At 43.7% G+C, this 16,807-nt stretch overlaps 1 protein-coding gene across 1 annotated transcript in view; it reads right to left on the bottom strand.

The window, feature by feature from the left end:
• Positions 1-16,807, bottom strand: part of Egf (epidermal growth factor) — a 74,713-nt gene that overhangs the window by 23,415 nt on the left and 34,491 nt on the right. Inside the window, exons 8-15 of the mRNA XM_021644986.2 lie at positions 16,536-16,658; positions 15,521-15,646; positions 13,646-13,782; positions 11,506-11,654; positions 8,051-8,155; positions 6,279-6,502; positions 1,961-2,128; positions 909-1,052 (exon numbers count right to left, since the gene is read on the bottom strand). Coding sequence (XP_021500661.1) covers positions 909-1,052; positions 1,961-2,128; positions 6,279-6,502; positions 8,051-8,155; positions 11,506-11,654; positions 13,646-13,782; positions 15,521-15,646; positions 16,536-16,658 — 1,176 coding nt within the window. The remainder of the gene's footprint in view (positions 1-908; positions 1,053-1,960; positions 2,129-6,278; positions 6,503-8,050; positions 8,156-11,505; positions 11,655-13,645; positions 13,783-15,520; positions 15,647-16,535; positions 16,659-16,807) is intronic.

The raw sequence follows: 16,807 nt of genomic DNA, 5'->3' as shown, positions 1-16,807 counted from the left end.
TTTGTTATTAATGTCATTTGAATTAAGATTCAAAAATTTCAATATCCTAGGAACTGATGGATATAAAAACCCTTAGGGGATCTTAATGAGTCTTTTAAGAGCCTAAAGAAGTTCTGAGTCTAAGAAGTATGAAACTATTATCCTAAGGCAACAAATTAATAGGAAAAAAAAAACATGTCTGAAAACTCAAAATCCAACTCCATTCCATGAACACTGCAACCCATTCACTGTTATCAACCTGTCACTTAGCTCATATTTATAACATGCCTACTAAATAATTATGCACTTTAACAAAAAGGCTTAAAATATGAATTATCTTTGGCACATTTTTGGTAGGAAGACACTATAAGTTGACTCCAGGCATGCCTAGTTTGGGCATGTACTGAAGGCAGAGAGGCCGTCCATCATGCGCAGCTTACTCTCCCATTCTCTTAGCTATAGCTTGTGAAGAAATGGGTCATGAGATTCTTAGTGTCATTTCCTGCACTTGTTGGAGACAGTAAAGTTACTTCTAGAAAGAACTCAAGTTTTCCTATTATGTACAACCTGCAGTGTCGGAAGGAGATTGCCTTTCACGACCCCTAAAATTAAGAACAGAACACTTCTAAACAAAATGTCTTTACATATTGTCATGTGGTAGCACATGTGGGTATTTACTTCTAAGTCCTGGCACACCCCACTTCAACTTAAAGCTTAAAGCTTTTACAATTAGAAGTCAATTTAAGTTATCCTGTAATAAGGGACTGAAAAACTCTCTGGGGAAAGGGCACAGAAGTCCAAACACATGCAGCATTCCTGAAGACACAGGAACACTTAACAATACAAAACATCACACCCACCAAGCACGGATGCCCCACTCTTCCGGAGCTCAGGTGAGATAAGGTCAGCAGCACAGTACGCTGTATTACCTGCCAGTATCTGATGAGCCTTTCGACACGTTTTCCCATTCTGGGCTTTCACAAAACCTTCATGACACAGACACTGAGCAGTTCCGAAGCTCTCTCTGCAGATGTGCTCACAGCCCCCGTTCCTGTGTAAGCAGGGGTCTGCACCTAGCAGAGGGTAGAGAGAATGCGCAGGTGGGTCTGGATTTGCCCAGGATGCAAAGCAAAGACATCTTTGGGTGACAGCTCAGCCACTCTAAATGGAAGGTCTGTCTAGAACTCTCTCTCTCGAGAGTTCCTACCAGGAGGCCATGATACTAAGAGGCCATAATAGTAAGACAGCTCAAAACATTGTTAGCTTGGGCGTGTGTGCTGAGCACAGCCGGTGGTTCGGTTTGCAAGACTCCTTAGTCTGTGAGATTCCTCTCTCCTGACCCTCGCGCTACTCAGACTCAGAGAGATCTGCTCGGAGGGAGCTGAATGGCTCTTCCTTGGCTTGCTCCTGGTTGCTGTCCACTACCAGGCTTTGGGGGTAGTGAGCCTCCCAGGGAGCCCAAGTGCAAGTACAAGTTCCCCTGCAAGAAAAAAATCTAAGTTGCCTGGATCAATAACGGTTGACATATCAAATAAGTCTATTCGGTGCTAAGAATTCCAAATGGGACTTTGTCTATTGGGCTCTTTATACTTGGTGCTAATCTCTCCCTCCCTTCTTCCCCTATCTCTCTTTCTCTCTCTATTCACTATGAAAATCATCTAAATTGCTTATCCTTATTTTCCGTAACCTAAGAGTCTTTGAAAGGTAGCAAGTAAGTAAAAGGGAGAGAGAGGGAGGCGTGTAGCGGGTGAGATAAAGCCCAGATTATTAAAGCCGCCCTATTAGGGATAAAATACAAATTAACAAACTGCCAAGCTTGTTTGAGCTTTGATTCAAACAATATCCAAATCTTGGGGAAAATCTTAACATTTATGCAGACAGGTGAAAAAAAAATCACGAAGTCCCCTCCACCCCGCACTGCTGCTACCATTGGTTAACACAGCCGCGGTCTCCAGGGCAGAGCGGGACTTCTCCAGTGTACCTGGTTTTGCCAATGGATGGACCACAACCAGTGACGAGGGCTTCAGCATGCTGCCTCGGAGACGTACCCTATTTTGACCAGTCCTCTTGTTCACCCTTATTACCGATGGGCTAGCCCAATCCGAGAACCACACGTGATCCTCAAACACGGCCACAGCAAATGGGTGACCTGGAAGCAATTGAAAGGTCATTCAGTACAGACAGGTTCTCTTCCGGGGGGGGGGGCGCTGATAAGAGGACAAGCCTTAGAACATTATGCCACGGGTGGCTGTTGACCTACGCCGGTTTTGAGAGCACCGAGAAGGATGCCAAGGTGGGGGTGTTCTGTGCTCATCTGCCACAGACTGAACCTGAGCATATTTCCTGCTGCTCCTTGGTCTGGGTTCTTTGTCATAAGCAGCAGAATGAAGTCGCGGGTAATTAATTACAAAGATTTTCCCCCCTTAATTTCGGTGACTAAACAAGAGTTTTTGGAGACCCCCATCTCTGTCACCGTAGCCCTAACTTAGCCTTTCCTGTCTGCTCCCTCTCCGCATCCTCTAGTCCAGGACCGTGCTTCTGGCGTCATTCCTCCTTACTTCTCCCAGGCCTACGCGGCCAAGGATGGCCCCTTCTCTTCACCGAGCTCAGCCGACTAAGTGCAGCACCTTCACCAATCCTCCTTCCCTTATCCTTTTAGCCTGATTCCTTCCTGCCCTGCAGAAGAGAGTTTTCTGAACTCGGATTATCTGCTGCCTCTGTTTCCACGGCTCCAGTTGACTGACCATCCAGTGGGCTGCCTTCTGAGCCCTCCTCAACCAAAACCACCTCTGCGGGCCTCCGGAACTGCCTCGGGCAGTAGCCCTAGCCAGGAAATTGCCACACAGTGTCTCAGGCAGTCAGACATCGGCGTGACGGGTGCTGCTTTTGGAAGCGTTCATCGTGACCCCCTCACATTCTTCACCAGGTCGAGGAGTTTGGAGCCGTGAAAAGAATGTCGCCCCCGTGCAGTGGAAAGCTCAAACGACTTGTCATGGCCACTGGTCAAGGGGGAGTCTTCTCACCACTGTGGGCCTGGATGTTCCGCATTCCTCTCGGTCTCTAGTCCTCTGTCCCAAAGTAAAACTATAAATGCATCCTGGAAATTCCTTTTACCTGACCGTTGTTCTTTTTATTCTGGTTAGAAAGCGCATACCACAAAATTTACTATCTTTGTCTCCCTGTACAGTTGAGCAGCTTTAAGTATACTCCACACACCGCTGTGCAACCCATCTCTAGAATTTCGCACTTTTGAAAATCTGAAAATCTATGCGAACTTCCCCCCCCCCCCCAGAAATACTCTTCCGTCCTGTGTTTACATGAGGCTGCCTACTCTGGATTACCAGGAGCAAGTGGGAGTGTCCAGCATTTGTCTTCTTAATTTACTTAGCATAATACCCTCAAGGTTTGTTCACTTGCAGCACGTGTTAGAATTAACTAGGACGAGCTGGCATTGGTGGTGCAGGCCTTTAATCCCCAGCACTCAGGGAGCCAGAGGCAGGGAAATCTCTGTGAGTTCGAGGCCAGCCTGGTCTGCAAAGTAAGTCCAGGACAGCCAAGGCTACACAGAGAAACCCTGTCTAGAAAACAAAAACAAACAAACAAACAAACAAATGAAATAATTAATGAGGGTGTTTCATTAAAAACATTAGACACAATCTTTATCTTAAGGCAAAGAGCCATAACTAATTGTACTGTGATTAAAGATGATTTCATTCAACCTTTTCACTAAAAATCCTGAACTGTTGGACTGGAAAGATGGCTCAGTGGTTAAGAGCACAGACTGTTCTTCCAAAGGACCAAGATCAGAGTCCCAACACCAGCATGGTGTCTCACAACCATCATTCTTGTTCCAGGGGATACAATGCCCTCTGCTGGCCCTCCATAGCACCAGGCAAACCAGCCACACACATAAAAGAAAGAAAACCCTCAACTGTCAGTTGAGAACACACCATGTGTGTTGCAGTAGATGGCGCTCTAGAGGAGGAATGACAAAACAGTTAAACATAACATTATTCAAACGTTGCTCTTCAGGAAAAAGCTGTGCCATTCTGATCGTGTTAGCTCTTGGAACTTATATATAATACATATTGTTAAGGGCTATGGGTCTACCCACAGTGCTCACTTATTGCACACAAAGCTCCATTTTATCTCCAGCGCCATCTGGATATGGGAATAGGCCTTTCATCTCTGCACTCTGGAGGTGAAGGCAGGAGAACCAGAAGTTCCCAGTCATCCTCTATGATACATAAAGTTCAACAGGCAGTGGTTGGCACACACCTTTAATCTCAGTACTGGGAAGCAGAGGCAGGCGGATAGACAAAAAGAAACTGGGACAGCCTGAAACACTGTTTCAAGAAGACACACACACACACACACGCACGCACACACACACAAAACACTAACAACAAAACCTCAAACAAACCCAAAGAAAAGTTCAAGTCCAGCCTGGGATACATGAAACCTTGTCCCAAAAATAAATAACATAAAATATTATATCCTATGTGTTTTGGATCCAGAATGAGATGTTTTCTTCTGATTAGGAATGTTAGTACAAAGAAAAAAAAAAAAAAAAAAAAAAAAAGGAATGTTCATATATCTACCCACCTCTTGTAATGAAGGTATAGTTTTATTTACTTGGGTGGCCCTTACAAAACAGAATATAACTCCTCCACCAGATCCCATGCGTTACAGAAAGTGCATTTATTTTAGCCCCATCACAATTCCAGTCCCCGAGAGAAATCAATGAATGTCTGCCAAACGCATGGATAGACAAGGTCCAGCTATGTCCGCAAGCTTACCATTGTTTATGAAGAATATAGTTCTTCTAAAGAATCTTAGAAATATATACAATTTGAGTATTTTTCTTGCTAGTATATTTCTAAAAAGTTATGTCTCTAAAGAGATTTGGCAAGGTAACTATTTTATTAGTTCCCTCCTAAATGAGATTGATTTTTCATCTTCCCAGTGTCTAAATCCCTAAAACACCTCTAATACTCCAGGTGCTCATTTTTTCTTACACCATCCTGCCATCAGATCCTTTCTACTTTCCATTCATAACAAGTTTTAATACCCTGATCTTCTATTTCGATTTTTTAATAACAATGTTTGGGCCTTCGTGGGCCTTCTGGATAACCGCTGTAGCTTGCTCGTCAATTTCTTTCTCTCTAGACTTCAATCTGACTGCTACACCGTGATCTAAGTGGTTACGCCAAAATGCCACTCATGTCATATAGATCTCTTGCTCAAGAACATTTACTGTTTCCGTAGTAAATTCAAAATAAGGTGCAGTCACTTTATCCTGGCTGTTCTGCTTACCATGTGGCCAAATTCCAAAGGGCCCTTTGTAGACTCCCTGATTCCAAAGGAATTTCCCACTGTGTTTGCACTTCTCTTTTATAGGCTACAGTGTGAGCACACATGTGTGTTTCTGTGTGTGTGTTACTCATATCTGTGTGTGAATACATGTGCGTATCTGCAGAGGCCAGAGGAGGGTGTCAAAACCCTTGGAGCTGAAGTCAGAGATGTCTGTGAGCTGCTCAGGACGGCTGCTGGGAACTAACTCAGGTCCTCTGGAAGAACAGCAAGTGCTCTCAGCCCCTAAGCCTTCTCTCCAGCCCCTGGATCAGCGTTTTAAAGATATTTATGAAAAGGCACAGTCTCATATGAAGAATCTGAAAATGCAATAGGAAAGAAACTTCCTTGATTAATCTTTGCCCGTGTTATTAACGGACATTCGTTAATGCCTGAAAGTGATGTTATCACTGATAAGGAATGATAGATCAAAAAAGCAGAGGAAATAAAGTTTTTATTCTTAAATAAGTTTGGAAAACAATTCAAAATTTCACTTTCAATTGGGAAAATATTGGGGGAAAGCTATTATACAATACTACTTTTTAACTCAATATTAACTGCTTGGGCAATCTTTCTATTTTATAATTCTTGGCGAGATCTCTCTCTCTCTCTAGCGTGGTTAAATGTGTGTATATGCGTGAGCACACTGGGGATTGAACACTCATCAGCACTCAGTCAAGAGGAAGAAGTCAGAGGCTGGAGAGATGGCAGGGGCAAGTACTGCTCTTGCAGAAAATCTGTGTTTGGTTTCCAGGACCCACATCCACAGGCTCACAGTCACCCGGAACTCCAGCTCCGGGGGACCTGAAGCCCTCTTCTGGCTTCTGTGGTTACCTGCACGCATAGGCACTCATTTCCAAACACATACATATGTGCACATAATTTTAAAAAATAATAGCATGACTGAAATAAAGATGAAAAAAAAATCATCCACCCCGAAGGCTCACCTACATCGTTCTGGGCAAGCCTTCGGCGATTGGAACCATCCAGGTTGGCCATCTCAATCACAGACTGCTGGGTGTCACACCAATACAAAGTGTCTGTTACATAGTCAATCGTGATTCCACTGGGCTCCAGTAGGTTAGAGATGGCTACCAGCATCCGGCCAGAACCTTGAAGGGAGGAGCTTTCAATCCGGGGATACATCCCTATGTCCGTCCAGAACAGTCTCCTTCAATAGAGAAAACTCACAGGTCAGATTTGCGTGAAGAAAACTCTTGTATTCTTTCAACACTGAGATACCGACAGAAGCCACGGTAGGGTGTAAAGAGCGGGTACACCAAGAAACACACAAGGAGAAAATGCAGCACAGCATGTTAGATAACCAAAAAAACAAAACAAAGGAAATCCTCAGTTTTGCTGGTCTATATAGAGCAACTTGGAAGAAAAAGGAAAAAAAAAAAGGCATCAGGTCATTAGATAGAAAAGGAATCGATTTTAAAATTGTAGAATATTACTAAACAAATTTGTACTTAAATGAACACTATTAAATTGGCAGCAATCTTGCTTCAATTTGGTAGCTCATTCTTTTTGTTTTTAAGATTTATTTATTTAAAGTTTATGTATGTGTACCTGAGTGTATGTATTTGCATCTTTCCCCCTGGAGGTCAAAAGACTTTGCTGGATTTCCTGGAACTGGAGCTACAGGTGGTTGTGAACCACCATGTGGGTGCTGGGAACTGAACCCCAGTCCTCTGCAAGAGCAGCCAGTGTTCCTAACTGCTAAGCCATCTCTCCAGCCCAGGCAGCTCATTCTCATATGCAATTACAATAAAAGGAACAATGTGTTTATCTGTTTCCTGGATTTATGCACGGTACTGTGCCTATGAAGATAATTTTAACTTCCATGAACCAGGCACATTTTTTAAAAATATCAATATGGTTTAGTATCTAGTTGGCTTGTTTGGAGATGGGTTCTCATTGTTTTGACCATTTGACTGGCTCCGAATCAATTATCCGTTACTACCAACACGTCATCTAGAGATCTTTATAAAATTTCCATAAAAAATAAAACAGGGTTGTTTTTCTCTTTACTTTTTAATGACTCTGAAGAAATTCTTTATTCTCCTTAATTCTCTATCTTCAAACCAAAATGTGATGCCAATTCATAGTTCGTAGCACAGAATCTACCACTTCTGTAATTTACACTTCTGCTTGTTGATTCTAGGAGCGACGCCTTGCTTAAATAGAGTTGATAAGTCAATACTTCTAATTTCATTTTCTGCTCAAGAAACAACACTGTAGATTTTGAAATTTATTTTTTTTTTTTGTAAATAAAGGATTTAGAATTTTTATGTATATGAGTGTTTTGCTTATAACATTTCATGTCTAGGACCTGTGGGGGCAAGAGAGATTATTGGATCCCTTGGAACTGGAGTTACAGAGGGTTGTGAGTGGCTGTGTGGGTGCTAGGATCCAAACCCAGCAGTCAGTGCTCTTAACCACTGAGCCATCTTTCCAGCCCTCCAACATAAGATTTTTAAGGAAAGTAGATTCATGGGCTTAAGTGTAATTGGCTAACGATAACCAAGAGATGAGGACAGATGTAAGTTGTTAGTCATACTGGTTCTGAAGATCTGAACAAGATTCACAGATTTTTCTTGGCTTCTGGCTGCACTGATCACCTGAAGTCTTAGCATGAATTCTGGCCCTAAGCATCTCAGACATGAACAGCTGCATAAGCTCAGCTTAATGGTACCTTCTTTTCACAAGTATCTACCTGGCCTGTGGATGAACAGCTATTCCCCGTGGCTTCCAGATTCTCTCGTTGATGATTACGTGATGGTGCTTCCCACTCAAATCACTCCCTCCAATGAGAGACTTCCTAGAAAGTATATATAGGTAGGAAGGTGTTACATCATCGTTTTTCAAATAAAACTATTCCTTTTCTCTGTCTCTCTCTCTCTCTCTCTCTCATACACACACACACATACACACCACACTCATCAAGTTAGCACAAGCAAGCCCACCCACCCATCACCCCCCCACACACACAAATAATTATTGATTTAAAATACAGCTAGGCAGTGGTGGCACACGCCTTTAATCCCAGCACTTGGGAGACAGAGGCAGGCAGATCTCTGAGTTCAAGGCCAGTCTGGTCTACAGGTGAACTCCAGAATAGCCAGGGAGACACAGAGAAACCATATCTTGAAAAACCAAAACTAACCAAATAACCAACCCCCCCCAAAAAAAAGTTAACTACTAGCACCCCATATTGATCTCAGCCACAGGACAAGGTAAAGGGGGACTGTCAGCAGCCTGGCAGAGACAAAGCCAACATGCAAATATTTAGTCTTTTTCTCTTCACAACCTTCCATCTCCTGCTGGAAGTCATGGAAGCCAGAGACTAGGAGGCCAATAGTGGGTCACGGGTCATGGGGAAGAAGGCACAAGCCAGCATAAGACAGCAGGGGAGATTTATGTAGTAGGGCTTCAATTTTCTTCTACATTGTTTTAGAGCAGATGGAGTGTAGCTATCAGCCCTTTTTATCACTTTATTTCCCATGGTTTCAGTTCCTTTGTAGGCATATTCTACTCCTCTCTAGTAGGAGGAAAGGGATCCTGAAGTGTGTGACCAAAGGTAATAAAACCACCCTCTCTGATCTCACTGTTACATCACTAATACATTTCAACTGCTTGGAGCAGGAGTTAGGCAAAGAGAATTGAGCTCCCTAAGGTGCTGCTCAGTTTACTCAAAAAGCAAGGCTGAGCCCCCCAGGGCTGGTGATAAGAGAGCAAAGACCCAGCGACAACTTGTATGTGTTGTGCTCCTCTACAAAGAGTTCCCCAAAGGACAAGCACACATGTATCTTTACCTTTATGGTTCAACTAACTTTAGGAGTCGGGATTCCTTAATATTAATAATTGCACAGAATTATCAGTGTGTCATGTTCATATGAATGTCTTTTTCATTGAGTTAGAGTTATGCAATCTAATACCTAGGATTAAAGTCTCAGTTCTTTAAATCAAATTTCTAGCTAATATCAAGATTTTTGGTTTTTTTTTAAAGTACAAACCCCTCATTTCCAGACAAATTGAAGGTTTTGTTTAAGCAGCTGTCTTTAGAGGGAAGAGGGCTTAAGAAGGGTTTGTTCTTGCTGAAGCCAATGGGCTGGGGAGTCTGAGGTCTGATCCTGCGGGCTCCAGCTGTGCCCATCTACCTCCTGAAGGCACTGCCTGGGCAGTGGGTACTAAAATCATGCACTCGTAAAATTAGAGGCGCTTCCTGAATGCGGGGAAGCGAAAACAGCGTCATCTCAGAGAAGCAGAGAGCTGCTGACATCTCAGTGCTGAGAAACGTTTACGCTCCTGGAAACAACTACGTACTAGCTCTGTTATTACCCCCCCAGCCGACACGGAGAACATCCTTTTAAGTCGGCTCCACACGGAGAAGGTTGTTATTACGATGGTCATAGCTGTTTTGGCAGGAGCCGATTTAAATCTGTTGTGTGACTCTGGGTCTCACCCATTCTGATGCTGAGTGAAGATTCTGTGGTACTGGGGTTTGAACCCAAGCCTTCACGGGCCCTATCCCAAGAAGGACCCCAAGCTCAGCTCATTTCTGTGATGATGTAGGGAATCCAGAAATGGCTAAACCTGAGTTCACTGCTTACCCCTGGGAAAGCTGTTTTAGCACTTTGATTATAAATCCTCTTGATCTTTAGGGATTTGAAAGCATAACTATTTGGGACTTAATAGTGTCCTGGATGGAACCCCCTCAGCGCAGTAGCTGACATACTACAATTATTTAATAGATACAAGAAGGAAGGCAAAGGCTAAGTAGGCAACTGGGGGAAAAGCCATGCTCCACCTGGGCACAGAGACAGCATTTCCTCAGTGGCCACACACCGTATTGCACATCTGGCTCTCTATGAAGAGCCTGTTTGTGTCCTATACCCAGAGACTTTCTGTACACACAATAGCTGAGCCTGAGCACACGAGGCTGGTCGCTGGGACTCCGCTCTCTAGGTTGGAACTGCTGTCTTCACAGAGGTGAAATCTCAATCTTTTCCTTTTACACGGCTGCATAGGTTCCAGATGCTCAGAATGGCCAGTGTTCACTCCGTGCCCTTCAGTTACTTGGAAGAAATACTCTAGAGCACGAGGCATCTCTCATGTCATCTGGTTCATGCTTCTCTCCCAGAAGCAAGGGAGTGGGCTCTCTAGCTCCACGCAGGAGGCAGCCCCTTTCCTCCTCTGTCCCTCTCTTATCCAGCCCTGTCTGCTCTCAGGTTCACACAGGCCACAGGCCACAGGGACAGAGGGAGCCTCGAGGATAGAAATGGCCCAGCTCTGCTTCTCTTGTCTCCCACAGTGGAAAGGAGCCTCCCCTACCCAACCCCAGGAAATGTCTTCCCATCTCCAGGGAGGCGTCCGCTCTCCTTCAAGTCTGTTTAGCAGGAACCAGCGCAAGAATTTTAGTGCAAGACTTGCCACTCACATGCTGTGTAAACAACCCAGAAACACCCTCAGCCTCTCTGAGCCTGAAGTCCTCCACCCGGAAATACCCTGTGTACTCTATACACCATGACCATGGAGACCCTTATAAAGAAAAGCATTTCAGGGAGCTGGCTTACAGCTCAGAAGTTTATTCCATTGTCATCATGGCATGTTTTCTACCGATGAGGTGAAAGGGTTGGGCCTGTTGGTCTCTTCGGCAGTTTGTACCTTTCTTTCATTTGGCAACTGTTTATGCACGGCCTGATACTTTCATTAGCTCATTCATACCAAGCATTTATACTCATTTTTTTTTAATGGGGAAATATGACTATTCTTCTCAGCTAAACTTAGAGCTATCCACAAAGATAGCTCCCGGCTCCTTTTCTATTGTGTCTTCTGGAAGCTACCTAGGTAGAGCCTTCTGCACAGCAAATGCTTCCCGATGGTGCTCAGTTAGGTTTCAGGCAGCGCTGGTGACAATGGTCTGAACTGCAAGAGCATGTGTCTTGGCCTTGAAATCTTCCCATTCCTGTGGACCCTGTCCCATGAAAAGACTGTCTTGTTTGGTAGTGAGGAAGGGTGCGGAGTATGGACAGCAATGGAGCCTTCTCTCATCCTCAACCAAGTGGCCAGCCATATTTTTCTATGTTCAAATCAGAAGGAAAAACCAGGAGCATCACCTATTTCCTCATCCCCATCTCCCCTGACGTAAAACCAAAGCAAGAAACATACCCACTGTCTGTCCAGTAGACTCTCCGGCCTATCCAGTCCACAGCAAGTCCTTCTGGTGTATCCACTCCTTCCGTGATAAGTCTTTCTCGCTGGGAGCCATCCATATTCGCTCGCTCTATCCACTTCAGGGCTGTGTGTGCAAAATATATCTGCAAAAGGGAACCAGCATCTCTGAGTTATTTTCTAAATATTTAAGTAGAATATACATGAAAGATTAACAGGTCTTCAGGTCATGCAATGGAATTATTATCAGAGACAGACAAACATATCTACAATAAGCCCCAGACGTATCTATAGTAAGTCCCAGCCCTGCTACTCCCGAATATAAGTAACCTTAAGCAACTTAATCTCTGTGTGCTGGTTTGAATAAGAATGGCCCCCATAGGCTCATAGATCAGAATGTTTGGTCACCAGGGAGGCACTATTAGGAGGTTTGGCCTTGTTGGAGTAGGTATGACCTTGTTGGAGGAAGTGTGTCATTGGGAGTGGGCTTGGAGGTTTCAGATGCTCAAGCCAGGCCCAGTGTCTCTCTCTCTCTCTCTTCTTGCTGATCTGGATGTAGAACTCTGAGGTACCCCTCCAGTACCATGTCTGCCTGCATGTTGCCCTGTTTTCTGCCATGATGACAATGGAATAAACCTCTGAGCTGAAAGCCAGCCCCAGTGAAATGTTTTCCTTTATAAGAGTTGCCCATGGTCATGGTGTTTAGGATACAGGGTGTATAGAAACAGAAATATTCACAGCAATAGAAACCCTAAGATACTCTGTCTCTCTCCCTCCCTCTCTCTGACTTTGTCTCTCTCTGTCTCTCTTCTGTCTCTCTGTCTCTCTCTCATACACATCCTTAGCTCCTACACTGTTAACTTAGTTTTCTTTGACTACGGGTCAGTGACACAGCATTTGTACTTAACCCCTAGTAGCTTCTTCAGTTGGACAGAAAGCAGTGATTTGTAACTGAATGAGAGGAACAAGCTGGCCTGTATCTTCATTGGTTCAGACCCTAGCACTCCACCTCAGGTCAATTCAGAAAACACGGATGCTCTGTCAATTTTACCACTTGCTTGCTTTGCCTGCCTCAGCTGAGTCATAATGCCTCAATTTCCCAGACTCCAGAAATGAGCCCATTAGATCAGGTATTTGATACAGTTCCTATCATCTCAAGTCCTCCATCTTGCCCAGCTCTGCAGATGAACGATGCTTTCTAGGACCATGCATGCTAAGAGACCAACTATGCTACTTCCAAAGAAGTGTAACTATAAGCAGCTGAATCTCTCATACAAATCACCTGGGGATCTTGTTAAAATGCAGGTTCTAAGCCTGGAGTGATGGTTCATGCCTTTAGTAACAGCACTCAGGGAGGCAGAGGCAGGCAGGTCAATGTGAGTTCAAGTCCAGCCTGGTCTACAAAGCGAGTCCAGGACAGCCAAGGCTATACAGAGAAACCCTGTCTCAACAAACAAACAAATAAAACCAAAACAAACAAATAAACCAAAGAGGTTCTAGATCAGTGGTTGGTGTGGAGCCTAGAATTCTACAGTTCTCATGAGCTCCAGATGGGCCTAAGACCACAGTCTGAGTAGTAAGAAAATAAGAATGCTAATCAGAGAATGGCAAACAGTCCTCCGACTTAAACTTCGTCCTCACTTATGTTAATACCGCTATGTGTTAGGCTGCTATCTTCACGTAAGCCATAAAGCTTGCTTCCTGATTTTCATACTTAAGAAGTCATTAAGTTCCGCTCCCCTCTCCCACTGACACACATTAAATGCCAATTACTAACTCAGACCTCTCATGCCCCAACCCCAACCCATCTCCTCTCCTACTAGCAACTGATCAGCAAACGTACTGACAGGACACATTCTACAGGCAAAGCACCATGCTAGTCTCCCACCTGCACCTCCAGAGAGGAAACAGAAATGAGGAAGCTACACAGTGTCCCCAGGAGGACAGCTAAAAAGGAGCAGGAGACGGTTATCACAGCACAGGAGTGCTTAAGATTCCTCAAACGCACATATGTGACTTCTTCTGGCTCTAATTATTGTGAGTACGGCAGATCATTTTCAAGCAGCCCGGATCGTCAGTGGAGTTAAAACCCTCCAGTCATTTTACAGAATTTTCATAATCTATTCACAAAGGGTACCTTGCTTTCCACAGGGTCATAGTCCAGGGCAAAAACCCTGCCTATCTGCCGGCTGAGCAGAGTACTGTAGTCTGTTCCATCAAAGTGCATGTGTCGGATGTCCTGAGAATTTGCAAACAGTAAAAATGGCTGTGGTCCTGTTAACAAAAATTTCAAATATGGCTGAATTTAATGTGCTTTAAGACCCACTGACATTTTTGACTCTTACTTTTCACTGCACCTTCTTTTTCCTTTCTTTCTTTCTTTCTTTCTTTCTTTCTTTTTAATTCATTTTACATCCTGGTTGTAGCTCGCCCCCTCCCTGTTTCCCCTATCCCTCCTCCCCTACTCTGAGGAGTAGGGGAGCCCCATCCCCTCCCCAGCATATCAAATTGCATCATCAGGATTGTCTTCCCCAGTGGCCTGGCTAGATAGCTCCACCAGCGGAAAGTGATCAAAAAGCAGGCAACAGAATCCTTGTCAAAGTCAGTTCTCCCCTCCCCCCTTACTTATATGAGGACTGAGCTACCCACTGTCTATATCTGTGTAGGGGGCCTAGGTCCAGTCCATGTATGGTCCTTGGTGGTTGCTTCAGTCTCAAGAGGCCCCTTGGACCCTGGTTAGTTGGCTTAGTTGGTCTTCTTGTGGAGCTCCTGTCCCATCTGGGTCCTTTTATTCTTCCCCCCAACTCTTCCACAAGGCTCCCTATGATCCACCCAGTATTTGGTTATGGGTCTCTGCATCTGTTTCCATCAGCCTCTGGGTGGAGCCTCTCAGAGGACAGCTATGCTAGGTTCCCTTTGGTAAACACAGCAGAGTATCCTTAATCGTGTCAGGGGTTGGGTGTCTCCCATGGGGTGAGTCTCAGGTTGGTTGGCCATTCCCTCAATCTCCTCTCTAGTTTGGTCCCTGCCCATCATGTAGGCAGGTAAATTTTATTGCACCATCTTCTTTAATTCCTGCAATACTAGTCTGCTCAGTTTCCCGCCAGAGTGATGTAGGCAAAGGCAGGTTAGAAGAAGGATTTCTTCTTCTTGTGAAGTATCACTACAAGATTTCATCCCTGGGTCCTTATTTATAGAAAGGGCAACATTAAATAACCCCATCTATAGACAAATGACTATAACTTCCTTCACGCACACATGTTGAATTCAATTCATTTTCCCTGGCTGGGTGCTCTTCAGAAAGTGGATCATAATTCTTTGAACTTATAAGGTCCCCCCAATAATTCTGCAGAGTTATTATATTTTATTACCAAGACCTTGTAGAGCTAAGAGTACCGGGGTCAGAATCAGGCAAGCTTTGCAGAATCAGAATTACAGTATCTCAGATTATCAGCATAATCCAGGCCTCAACAGACAAAACCAATTTGGCATAAATCTAAGATTTCCAAGAATGGTGAAAGACACACACACAAAACTGCAAGATCAGCAGATGAAAAGGAACAGCTGAAGCATAAAACTTCGCTTTAAAGTTGAATGAAAAAGACAGAACTTGTCAAAGTGTTATGATTATTACATTTACCAGGGAGATCAAAATCAAATCAATCAACAAATATGTATTAAACCTGGCTTAACTATAAAGCCCTTTAAGATCATTCCCATAATGGCCTCCTCATCTATTAAAGATACCAGACCTCATCTATTAAAGATACTACTTTAAGTGGCTGGATGCCCACTTAACTACGAAATAGTCTTCAAAAACATTATTTGTGTTGCAGCCACTTACATTATTCATACTAACAGGTTCTAATTCCTGCTTCCAACATGTGTTTTACAAACCATATTTTCTATCAGGAACCTGAAAGCAAATTAACTTTTCATACTTCTAACATAATACTATTTTTAATGTAATCCTCTTTTCAAGGAGAGACTTTCCAACAGTCATGGCACTAACCTGAAGCTGCACAGCTTTTCCGGTCCAGGTGTAGGTCGTACCCAGGAAGACAACCACATTCCCAGGACACTGGGCTGAGAGGAAGGCAGATCTGGCTGCATCCGCCATTATCAGGTGACGAACAGCCTGCAAAAACCAGCCCCTGGGCATCGGTGTTGAGTCACACAAAATATAACGATTTCTCATGAAGTACTCTGATGAACCAACCCTATTTCTTTTAGATCCATCTTCTTACTCATTCATACTGCTACCATCAAGTTTAGTTTTAGAGTTTAGAGAAAAATGTCACAGTTGCCACTTCTCCATCACCCAGCATTTTGATGTTAACACTTCACATTCCATTGGCCTGTTCCTGTGTTCCACCATTGAGTTCAGGAACGCAGGCACTGACAGCCATCTGGACAAAGAAAGCATTTTGATTTTGTCCTAACTCTTCCTGCTGAGTAACACAATTTTTCTATCTCACACATTTTTGGCCTCTTGCCTTTTGCTTTTTAGGTAGTTAGTTTGTTTTTGTTTTTTTTTTCCCCAACAATCTTGAGTTATTTAATTTCAATTCTAGATTTGGGTAATACTAAATTCTACCAAATGCATGTTTTCTTTTTTTGTATATTTTATTTAAGCAATCAAAACCTACTTAAAGCTCTCCTGCTAATCTTGAGTTCCATCAAGGTTTCTATGTGCTTAAGTCTCTAGGAAGAGCAAAGAATAGGGTCATTAGCTGCCTCCTCTGTGCTGAGTACTCTGCGCCCATCTGGCAGCAATAGGGTCACAAGAGCGACTTACACCATACTGCTAGGAACTGGCAATGCTAGCCCGATGTCAAAGGACATACTAGAAACCACGCCACTCTGCTGTCTCAAAAACCTCGCCAATGTACATATTAATCTGTTGCATAAGTATCTATCAATATGTAATATTTGGAAGATCTGGTCTGCTTTGGCAATAAGGTTAAAATTTCAGTGTCTCGTAGAAGAGTCATATTGTCAAGTCAACAAAAGGACAGCAAGCTCACCGCTACATGTTTTCCCATCCGTCTTCAGCACTGAACCTTCCGGACAGATACACAGGGGGCCATCAGACGTCAGAACACAGCCATGGCTGCATTCCGATGCGTTGCTCGGACAGGAAACAAGTTCTAATTAAGGAAGAAAAAAGTAAGATTAGTGTGAAACTGGGTTGTGAAATTCTGTTACACTCAATTGCGACTCTGAAAGGAGGAAGTTGAATTTTGAAAATCTAACATTTATTCGATGCCACAGTATTGAAAAATATCAAAACAAGGAC

Source organism: Meriones unguiculatus, chromosome 10, assembly GCF_030254825.1.
Source record: "Meriones unguiculatus strain TT.TT164.6M chromosome 10, Bangor_MerUng_6.1, whole genome shotgun sequence".
Taxonomy (NCBI): domain Eukaryota; kingdom Metazoa; phylum Chordata; class Mammalia; order Rodentia; family Muridae; genus Meriones; species Meriones unguiculatus.
The sequence above is the reverse complement of the archived record's forward strand: the minus strand, read 5'-3'. Positions and strand labels throughout refer to the sequence as shown.